The sequence below is a fragment of the Xenopus tropicalis genome, chromosome 3, assembly GCF_000004195.4.
Source record: "Xenopus tropicalis strain Nigerian chromosome 3, UCB_Xtro_10.0, whole genome shotgun sequence".
Lineage (NCBI taxonomy): Eukaryota > Metazoa > Chordata > Amphibia > Anura > Pipidae > Xenopus > Xenopus tropicalis.
The window spans coordinates 140,864,409-140,875,416 of NC_030679.2; the positions used below are offsets into that span (position 1 = coordinate 140,864,409).

The window sequence follows — 11,008 nt, forward strand, 5'->3', positions numbered from 1 at the left end:
TCCCTTATGCAGAAAGCCTTAGATCCCAAGCACTCTGGATAACAGGTCCCATACCTGTATTTAGTTACACAGTTTAGGTTTAAAAAATACTACTCCATCAAGTTCAACCCCTCCATATTATCCCCACCACGTGTATGGACCTACAGTATCTATACATGCAACCTGCTTATACCAATATCTATACTACCTAAATGTAAAACTTAAGACCTCAACAGCCTTGGATACTATGCTTGTTCAAGAAATTATTCAAGCCCCTTGTCAGGATCACGCCACTCCCAGACGCACGTGACACCGGGACGGGGAGACAACCTTATACACAGGTTAGACTAACGTCAGGCACCCCCAAACACACCACCGCCCCAAATAACTATTCGCTGCCACCATCTATCATTAACAGGCGATAGAAACCCTAATACACCACTGTAGCACTCACTCTCTCTCACTGTAGTTAGGGTTAGTTTCCACTAATTCAACAAGCACTCTAGCAGCCAAAGGGTTAAATTACAGTCAAACACTCTCTCCTGCTGGCAGTCAACTAGTTAATTAGCATTTACACAGAGAACTTGCCCTATACACACAGACAGGAGGTTAGAACATTCTAGGCTCAAGCATTTATACCAGGGACGTGAGTCTTAGAGCCAAAGGGACATAACTTATTACATTTTATATTTAATATTACAAGGGTAAACAGTGTATTTAAATGGATTTTACAAAAAGAGACATACACATACAAACAGTAAATAAAATAAAAGGGAATAAAACACAGAGAAACCCTATGTACATTACCAAGTTAGGAATTCCCTTTGTGTCCTCCTGAGGCAAGAGTTTGGAAACCTGGGCGCACCCCCCAACAGAATTGGGACCTCAGGTATGAGCAAAAGAGTACCTGGGTCTGTCGCCCTTTTATCCCCCTGCTGGGCCCCTCCCTCAGTACCATATGCATGAGGGGGGAGTGGCCAGGAACTTGTCCCTTGTGGCCCCCTGTAGAGACCTGCAATTCTCAGGCCAGTTTCTGTCATTGGCACTTGCCCGTACCCAATATTATTTTGAAAATAGGGGCTTGCTTTAACCCATATGTGGGCGATCAGAATGATACCAAACATGGGGGGTGTCTTCTGTCCCAGTCCCCCAGAAACTATCCCCCCTCACTGGTGGGTATAGGCAGTCCCTGTCTGGTATCATTGGGAAGCATGGGGCCTCCTTATAACCAATATGTGATTTATGAGGATGGGAACCCTAAAGCAAAGGAGATGGATCCCTTTTTACAATCCATATTTTCTCATAGCGGTTCCACCCTGCCTTTCTAGGTCCACAATTCAGTTTCTTTGATCAACAGAGCTAAGAAACCAATTGCATTGTGCCTGAGTCTGAGCTTTCAGCCAGCGCTACACATTAGAACTGCTTTCAGCTAACCTATTGTTTCTCCTACTCCCATGTAACTGGAGGAGTCCCAAGCCGGACTTGGATTTCTTACTATTGAGTGCTATACTGATACCTACTGGGAGCTGCTATCTTGCTCCCTTCCCATTGTTCTGCTGATCGGCTGCTGGGGGTGAGGGGGGGGGATATCACTCCAACTTGCAGCGCAGCAGTAAAGTGTGCCTGAGTCTGAGCTTTCAGCCAGCGCTACACATTAGAACTGCTTTCAGCTAACCTATTGTTTCTCCTACTCCCATGTAACTGGAGGAGTCCCAAGCCGGACTTGGATTTCTTACTATTGAGTGCTATTCTGATACCTACTGGGAGCTGCTATCTTGCTCCCTTCCCATTGTTCTGCTGATCGGCTGCTGGGGGTGAGGGAGGGGGGGGGATATCACTCCAACTTGCTGTGCAGCAGTAAAGTGAGACTGAAGTTTATCAGAGCACAGGTCACATGGCTGTGGCACCCTGGGAAATGAAGAATATGGATTACAATGCAGGATTCTGCTGGAGAAGCTCTATTAACTGATGGGTTTTCCCATGACAGTATTCCTTTAAAGGGCAATTTCACCTTTTTTTTAGCAAAACTGTAATAACATACAAGACCCCAAAACCCCCAGAAATGGGCGTGGTCAAAATACATTTTTGACGCAATATGCGCAGCATTTCTTTTTCGACCTCTGCATTTCCGATTTTCGCGGGACAGTCCCTCTTTTGACAGCTCAACCCCCAGTCCCGGATTCTTACTGAAAAGTCCCTATTTCCCTTTGATCTCCTGCACTGAATGCTAAAAAAGATACAAAGTTTCTCAAACTTAATTAACTAATAAGCTAAACAGGTCTCTTGGGGGAACTAAGATCTTCAGCTTAAAGGGCAATTTCAGCTTCATTAGCAAAACTGTAATAACACATAAAAGGCCCCAAAATGTATTCAAACTTTACATAAGCTGCCAAATTTTGTAAAATGGGAGTGGAATTTAGGGGGTGTGGTGACAGAAATGGGCGTGGTCAAACATTTTGCCTATGTGCCATTGTCACCATTCTGATGAACCCCTGCTGCCACAAACTGGTTTCAATAATTAGTGCTTCATGCAGGAACCCCATCATAATTGTTCAAGTCACACTGGGGCCACAGTTTGGGAACAAGAGGTACAACAGGAGGAAATTGAATTTAGCATGTTACCCCACTGCTGCAGGACTATATGAGTTGCATAGTGGTGTGGCCCCTAAGTGTGTGTGAAACTACACTATTAAACACGTCTTTCACCATGTGGCCCCTGAAATACTCGGTGCCCAAAGGGCCCAGCCCTGACTGAAGGCGAAATGCGCAACAACAGACGCGCAGCCGCGTTGGACAAAACCTTCGCACTTGAGCGCCACTTGTTCCAATTCAGCCACCGTAGCACTTCTGCCGGGAGCTGATTGATGACGTTTTAAGGACAACACTGTAGCAGAGGGGCTAAACCGAGGGAGAGACGAAAGGTAAATAAATACAACCCGGGGAATGAGGGGAGGTTCAGTGGCTAGGAGGAAAGAGTACAGGGCATGTGGCTCTTCATCTGCCGATGCACTACAACTCCCAGCGTCCCCCAACGCACCCTGAAGGCTCCAAGCCTTCTCCAGTTATTTTTGAAACCGTGGTATAAAATAATACAGACGATATAAATGGGGCTGTAAAACTGGACAGTGTGTGTGCGGGGGGGGGTGGGGTGAGAGTAGACATTGTATATATAAAGGTGAAGGACAAAACAAGACTTTGGTTGTAGAAATGATGGACTGAAAGGCAAATGCAACATTGGGTGTTGGGGTGAGGGGCTGATGATATTAGGGTACAAAAGCATAAGAAGAGAGAGCTGGAGGGACTGGAGTAGGAGAGCAGGGCCGGAGGGCTCAGACGCAGAGGTGATGGTGATAGCATAGAATGAAGGGGGAAGCATCGAATTAGGGGGTGATGGTGTAGAAAGAGGAGGGTTAATAGTATGGAATGAAGGGGGTGATAGTGTAGAATGAGGGGGTTAATAGTATGGAATGAAGGGGGTGATAGTGTAGAATGAGGGGGTTAATAGTATGGAATGAAGGGGGTGATAGTGTAGAATGAGGGGGTTAATAGTATGGAATGAAGGGGGTGATAGTGTAGCATGAGGGTGTTAATAGTATGGAATATAGGGGTTGATAGCTTAGAATGAGGGGGTGATGGTGTAGAATGAGGGGGTTAATAGTATGGAATGAAGGGGGTGATAGTGTAGAATGAGGGTGTTAATAGTATGGAATATAGGGGTTGATAGTGTAGAATGAGGGTGTTAATAGTATGGAATATAGGGGTTGATAGCTTAGAATGAGGGGGTGATAGTGTAGAATGAGGGGGTTAATAGTATGGAATGAAGGGGGTGATAGTGTAGAATGAGGGGGTTAATAGTATGGAATGAAGGGGGTGATAGTGTAGAATGAGGGGGTTAATAGTATGGAATGAAGGGGGAGATAGCGTCGAATGAGGGGGTTGATAGCTTAGAATGAGGGGGTGATGGTGTAGAATGAGGGGGTTAATAGTATGGAATGAAGGGGGTGATAGCGTCGAATGAGGGGGTTGATAGCTTAGAATGAGGGGGTGATGGTGTAGAATGAGGGGGTTAATAGTATGGAATGAAGGGGGTGATAGCGTAGAAGGAAGGATACAATGGAGGAATAACTGGAGGGAAGTAGTGGCAGACCCAAGCATAAGCTGTGACATTATAAATATATCTGTAAATTGCATCGTTTCTTCCATCTCATGGACTTTTCTTTGCAGATTCTGCTCTGAGTGGATTCCTAAGCAGATCCTACAGCAGCCGCCAGGATGGTGAGTGCCTTGCACTGCATGAGAGATGCAATCAGTACCTGTGGGGCCCATGGTGATGCTAACTGAGCTGTGCATTTTCATTTATAGGGGGAGAGAAAAGGGACAAACAAGTATTACCCTCCAGACTTTGACCCTGCCAAGGTGAGCCCGTTATGTCTGTTGCACTTACTGTGGCTCCTGATTGTGTACATTATGTTCTCTACTTACCTACTCACTCTCTCCTTCCAGCATGGCTCCCTTAATAGATACAGGAACAGCCACCCCCTGCGAGAGCGAGCGAGGAAGCTTTCCCAGGGCATCCTTATCATCAGGTGAGACACAAGGGCCACTCGCTCAGCATTCCCTCTATTAGCAGATATCCTGCAGCTGATTGGTCTGTGCCAAGGCAGGGCTTACCTTACTTTCTCTGTTGTGCAGGTTTGAGATGCCCTATAACATCTGGTGCGATGGCTGCAAGAATCACATAGGAATGGGTATGCCTTGGCTGTGCTTCCGTCTCACTCCTCTTACCATGTGGTGTACAGCTGCTTCACTGTTTCACTCTCCCTTCCAGGTGTACGCTACAATGCAGAGAAGAAGAAAGTGGGGAATTACTACACGACACCCATTTATAGGTACCTACCTACTTACTAAGGCAGTTTGACTGGTACAGTAATAATGTTGCAAAAGCTTCCAAACCCCACAGGGTATTAATGCATAGAAAGCTAAACAGAACCCTTAACAGCCCAGCTGCCAGTTCACCCCCGCAGGGGTAAAAATCCTACCTTGCACTGATGTATTACTTATTACCATTATAGGAATCCCATAACCTGTCTGCCTTTACAGTACAGAAACCATTTTTTGAGCTGCTGTTGAAGAAGCCTCCTCTCCTCCAGCCTTAATGAATGTCCAGTTCTCACATACACTTCTTACACAGGGGGCCTTATTTTCTACCGGGAGAGGGGGAACCAGTTATATATATATATATATATATATATATATAACTGGTTCCCCCTCTCCCGGTAGAAAATAAGGCCCCTGTGTAAGAAGTGTATGTGAGAACTGGACATTCATTAATAATGCCAAGTAGCGCAGCTGCGTTACACAGGTTGGGGGGCAGCAGTGCAGTAAGTAGCAGTATAGACTTTTCTCATTCTTCTACTTTTTGGTCTTTTAGGTTCAGGATGAAGTGTCATCTGTGTGTTAATTACATAGAAATGCAAACGGATCCAGCCAACTGTGACTATGTGATAGTGAGCGGAGCCCAGAGGAAGGAGGAACGCTGGGACATGCAAGATAATGAGCAGATACTCACCACCGGTCAGTATGGCAGGCAGTAATGCTGTTTCATATAGTCCTGTGCAAGGATACCTTTACACACTCAATGTCGGTGCCACGAGTCACATGACAAATAAGTCCAATTAAAGCCGAGGTGCCCAGTTCTGTATTTGGATATTTCTCGTATAACCCACAGAACATGAAGAGAAGCAGCGCCTGGAGACAGATTCCATGTTCCGCCTGGAGCACGGAGCCAAAGACAAAGCCAAGCTGCAGAGAGCTGCCCCTTCTCTGTCTGAGCTGCAGGAAGTACAAAGCGCGTGGAAAGATGACTTTGCCATAAACAGCCTGCTGCGGAGTAAATTTAGGGTAAGGCTCAGTGCCGGCACATTTTATTTGTCTCTTGGTAATCACAATAGGAATCCTACTTCCCCTTTATTAACCCTTGCTGTCACATGCAGCTTCTTCCATCACTTTCTCGCTGAAGCGCATGTGCTCCTACTATGGCTGCCCCGGCATCACAATGTGCTCCTCGTATCTTGCAGGATGAGAAGAAACAAATAAAGGAAGAGGAAGAAAGAGATCAGGCCCTGCTTAAGAAAGCATCGTTGGACCTGAAACTGGTGCCGGAGAAGGAGGAGGACAAGAAACTTGCAGCTCTGCTCAAATACCGGAGCTTAGAGTGTAAGTAGTGGAGTTTTTAAAGCATGTTTATTACATACAAGTGCCTCCATGCCTGCAGTCTTGCCTTGGGTCGGGTACCTGTGGAATAACCACTAATCGGTCAGGTTTCTGGCCTACGCCAGTTAAAAGATCATTTTCTCCACCAACCTGGTTGATCTGTCTCCGGAGTGATGTCACTTTTGGCCAACAGTGACATCACTTCCGGTTTCGCAGGTCCCAGGTTGGGTTAGAAACAAGCAACTTGCAGGTAGGGGTGGGCAGTGGGAAGTAGCTTAGCGTGTTCGCAGGTCAAGGTGAGGCTGTGGGTCTTGTTCTGGCACGGGTCTGCCCAACTTGATCGTTGCAGGGCTCTACCTGGAGACTGGTCCAAGGCCAGGCAGGCTGTATGAGTCCGTTTTGGCCTGCAGGGGCAGCCGGCCTGTAAATGTTGCTTTTCCTTTTCTTTTAATCTCCTTTATCCCTTTGCCTGTAGCCTATGAACAGAAGCAGAAAAAGAAGAGATCAGAGATATGCAACCGGTCCTGGTTTTCCCCTGGAGCAGACAGTGGGCAGCAGACACCGGGGAACGCACTGAGGAAGTTAGGAATCCGACCTAGAACCCTTTCCGCTCCAGGGATCAGCCCCGTGACTCTGGGAGTCGTGCGACGGACGTCCAAAGAGGAAAACAGGGCAGAAGATAAATTGCCCGCATCTCCCAATGGCAGCTGTAGCAGTAGTGCAGGAGGGGAGAGCGTAAGGGAAGAGACTGGGAGTAAGGTGGAGAGCAGGGAAAGGACTCAGTCCGAGAGTGATCTCAGTTCTGTACAAACACTTGCTACAAGCACGTCGACAGCTCAGGGGAAGACTTCTACAGCGCACACAGTCTCCCTCTCCTGCCTTGTGCCTGACTATTCCGACTCCAGCTCTGAGAGTGACGGGTAGGGAATCTACAGGCAGACTCCTAAGGACCCTTCAATGATAAATCTATGCACTGCACCTGATCTGTAACCCTCTGAATGCAAATGTTTTGCACCGAGGCAGGATACCGTGGGAAGTACTGGGACCAGGCCAGCGCCTACAAGACTGTACCAAAAGCCATTTGACCAATTTCTGCCTTTGCCTCCTCTATGACTAGTTTTGCTGTCTCTCTTGCTAAATGGTTATAACTGGTTTACATCATATGTCCAAGGTGTGGCCCTCCATTATTGTACTACAGTTCCCATCATGCATGCTGCATTTTTTTTTTTTTACATCCCCATTTGGCAAATAAAAGGTTCATTTTGGCCTGCAATGCAGACTTTAGCCAGAGAGGGCGTTAGACCATTGTCTGACATTATACTGGCATGAAGGTGTACTGAGGATGTGGACTGATGTAAATTACCGCTGTTAATAATATGCAGTGTACGTGTAATTAGCTCATTGCGGAGACATTAAATGTGAGAAACATCAGATCCTGCTCTGTGTTTTATGGTTCACCTGAAAATTAGCAAGAAGGAGAATGAAGATGCTGTTATAGGGCAACCTGCAACTTTGTTTCCATTTATTTTTATCTCTTTAGTCTGGAGCTGCGCAGTGTAGTGTTTCAACCACTATTTGGTTACTGGGGATACTCACCCTAGCAACCAGTAGGCTTGAATCTGCAACCCAAGAAAGTTTTACAGCACATGGCACCACGTACAGTAATGGTTCTGAAACACCTGGGTAGCCATGGGGTCAGACAGGTCTGGACTGAGACTCAAAAATAGGCCCCGGCATTTTCAGTACACAGAGGCCTAAACGTCCCCCCACTAGCCCAATTACTAGTGAGTTTCTATGGCACCTTACAGCAGCCCCTCTGGCATTTGCCTGAACCCACAGATTGCCAGTCTGGGCCTGATTTTCAGTACACAGAGGCCCAAACAGCCCCCCATAGGCCCAATAAATAGTGAGTGTCTATGGCACCTTACAGCAGCCCCTCTGGCATTTGCCTGAACCCACAGATTGCCAGTCTGGGCCTGATTTTCAGTACACAGAGGCCCAAACAGCCCCCCATAGGCCCAATAAATAGTGAGTGTCTATGGCACCTTACAGCAGCCCCTCTGGCATTTGCCTGAACCCACAGATTGCCAGTCTGGGCCTGATTTTCAGTACACAGAGGCCCAAACAGCCCCCCATAGGCCCAATAAATAGTGAGTGACTATGGCACCTTACAGCAGCCCCTCTGGCATTTGCCTGAACCCACAGATTGCTAGTCTGGGCCTGATTTTCAGTACACAGAGGCCCAAACAGCCCCCCATAGGCCCAATAAATAGTGAGTGTCTATGGCATCTTACAGCAGCCCCTCTGGCATTTGCCTGAACCCACAGATTGCCAGTCTGGGCCTGATTTTCAGTACACAGAGGCCCAAACAGCCCCCCATAGGCCCAATAAATAGTGAGTGACTATGGCACCTTACAGCAGCCCCTCTGGCATTTGCCTGAACCCACAGATTGCCAGTCTGGGCCTGATTTTCAGTACACAGAGGCCCAAACAGCCCCCCCCATAGGCCCAATAAATAGTGAGTGTCTATGGCACCTTACAGCAGCCCCTCTGGCATTTGCCTGAACCCACAGATTGCCAGTCTGGGCCTGATTTTCAGTACCCAGAGGCCCAAACAGCCGCCCAGCAGCCCAATAAATAGTGAGTGTCTATGGCACCTTACAGCAGCCCCTCTGGCATTTGCCAGAACCCACAGATTGCCAGTCCAGGCCTGATTTTCAGTACACAGAGGCCCAAACAGCCCCCCATAGGCCCAATAAATAGTGAGTGTCTATGGCACCTTACAGCAGCCCCTCTGGCATTTGCCTGAACCCACAGATTGCCAGTCTGGGCCTGATTTTCAGTACACAGAGGCCCAAACAGCCCCCCATAGGCCCAATAAATAGTGAGTGTCTATGGCACCTTACAGCAGCCCCTCTGGCATTTGCCTGAACCCACAGATTGCCAGTCTGGGCCTGATTTTCAGTACACAGAGGCCCAAACAGCCCCCCATAGGCCCAATAAATAGTGAGTGTCTATGGCACCTTACAGCAGCCCCTCTGGCATTTGCCTGAACCCACAGATTGCCAGTCTGGGCCTGATTTTCAGTACACAGAGGCCCAAACAGCCCCCCATAGGCCCAATAAATAGTGAGTGACTATGGCACCTTACAGCAGCCCCTCTGGCATTTGCCTGAACCCACAGATTGCTAGTCTGGGCCTGATTTTCAGTACACAGAGGCCCAAACAGCCCCCCATAGGCCCAATAAATAGTGAGTGTCTATGGCACCTTACAGCAGCCCCTCTGGCATTTGCCTGAACCCACAGATTGCTAGTCTGGGCCTGATTTTCAGTACACAGAGGCCCAAACAGCCCCCCATAGGCCCAATAAATAGTGAGTGTCTATGGCATCTTACAGCAGCCCCTCTGGCATTTGCCTGAACCCACAGATTGCCAGTCTGGGCCTGATTTTCAGTACACAGAGGCCCAAACAGCCCCCCATAGGCCCAATAAATAGTGAGTGACTATGGCACCTTACAGCAGCCCCTCTGGCATTTGCCTGAACCCACAGATTGCCAGTCTGGGCCTGATTTTCAGTACACAGAGGCCCAAACAGCCCCCCCCATAGGCCCAATAAATAGTGAGTGTCTATGGCACCTTACAGCAGCCCCTCTGGCATTTGCCTGAACCCACAGATTGCCAGTCTGGGCCTGATTTTCAGTACCCAGAGGCCCAAACAGCCGCCCAGCAGCCCAATAAATAGTGAGTGTCTATGGCACCTTACAGCAGCCCCTCTGGCATTTGCCAGAACCCACAGATTGCCAGTCCAGGCCTGATTTTCAGTACACAGAGGCCCAAACAGCCCCCATAGGCCCAATAAATAGTGAGTGTCTATGGCACCTTACAGCAGCCCCTCTGGCATTTGCCTGAACCCACAGATTGCCAGTCCGGGCCTGATTTTCAGTATACAGAGGCCCAAACAGCCCCCCATAGGCCCAATAAATAGTGAGTGTCTATGGCACCTTACAGCAGCCCCTCTGGCATTTGCCTGAACCCACAGATTGCCAGTCCGGGCCTGATTTTCAGTACACAGAGGCCCAAACAGCCCCCCCCCCCCATAGGCCCAATAAATAGTGACTGACTATGGCATCTTACAGCAGCCCTCTGGCATTTGCCTGAACCCACAGATTGCCAGTCTGGGCCTGATTTTCAGTATACAGAGGCCCAAACAGCCCCCCCCCCATAGGCCCAATAAATAGTGAGTGACTATGGCATCTTACAGCAGCCCCTCTGGCATTTGCCTGAACCCACAGATAGGGATAGAACAAGGCAACCTTCCTACCCACCTGATGGAATGGATAACCCAATAGGCACATAAATCATCCAAGGGACTCTGTTGTTATATTGCACTGTGCACTTTTATGTACATGATGGGTTACAGTTACATTCATATACAGACAGTAATGGGTGTAACAATATTGGGTCACACTTCCCCTTTAAAGGAACAGTAACACCAAAAAATGAAAGTGTATAAAAGTAACTAAAATATAATGTGCTGCTGCCCTGCACTGGTAAAAGTTGTGTGTTTACTTCAGAAAGTCTACTATAATTTATATAAATAAGCTGCTATGTAGCCACGGGGGCAGCCATTCAAAGGAGAAAAGGCACAGGCACATAGCAGATAACAGATAAAACACTATTGTATTCTACAGAGCTTATCTGTTATCTGCTATGTAACCTGTGCCTTTTCTCCTTTTTTCCAGCTTGAATGGCTGCCCCCATGGCTACACAGCAGCTTATTATATAAATTATAGTAGTGTTACTGTAGCAAACACACC

At 47.8% G+C, this 11,008-nt stretch overlaps 1 protein-coding gene across 3 annotated transcripts; it reads left to right on the forward strand.

Moving 5' to 3' along the window:
- Window positions 1-2,793: 2,793 nt before the first annotated feature.
- ccdc130 (coiled-coil domain containing 130) lies at window positions 2,794-7,623 on the forward strand. Of its 3 annotated transcripts, none has more exons than XM_031897535.1 (10): window positions 2,794-2,900; window positions 4,204-4,254; window positions 4,342-4,395; window positions 4,483-4,565; window positions 4,672-4,727; window positions 4,808-4,868; window positions 5,411-5,553; window positions 5,708-5,880; window positions 6,057-6,195; window positions 6,668-7,623. In XM_031897535.1, the coding sequence occupies exons 2-10, from the start codon at window positions 4,252-4,254 to the stop codon at window positions 7,114-7,116; spliced, it is 1,161 nt and encodes a 386-aa protein (XP_031753395.1). In that variant the 5' UTR covers window positions 2,794-2,900; window positions 4,204-4,251; the 3' UTR covers window positions 7,117-7,623. The 3 variants fall into 3 exon arrangements, with proteins under 3 accessions (XP_031753395.1, XP_031753396.1, NP_001096262.1); XM_031897536.1 differs by lacking the exon at window positions 2,794-2,900 and adding an exon at window positions 2,961-3,058; NM_001102792.2 differs by lacking the exon at window positions 2,794-2,900 and having other exon boundaries at window positions 4,202-4,254.
- The last annotated feature ends 3,385 nt before the right edge of the window (window positions 7,624-11,008 follow it).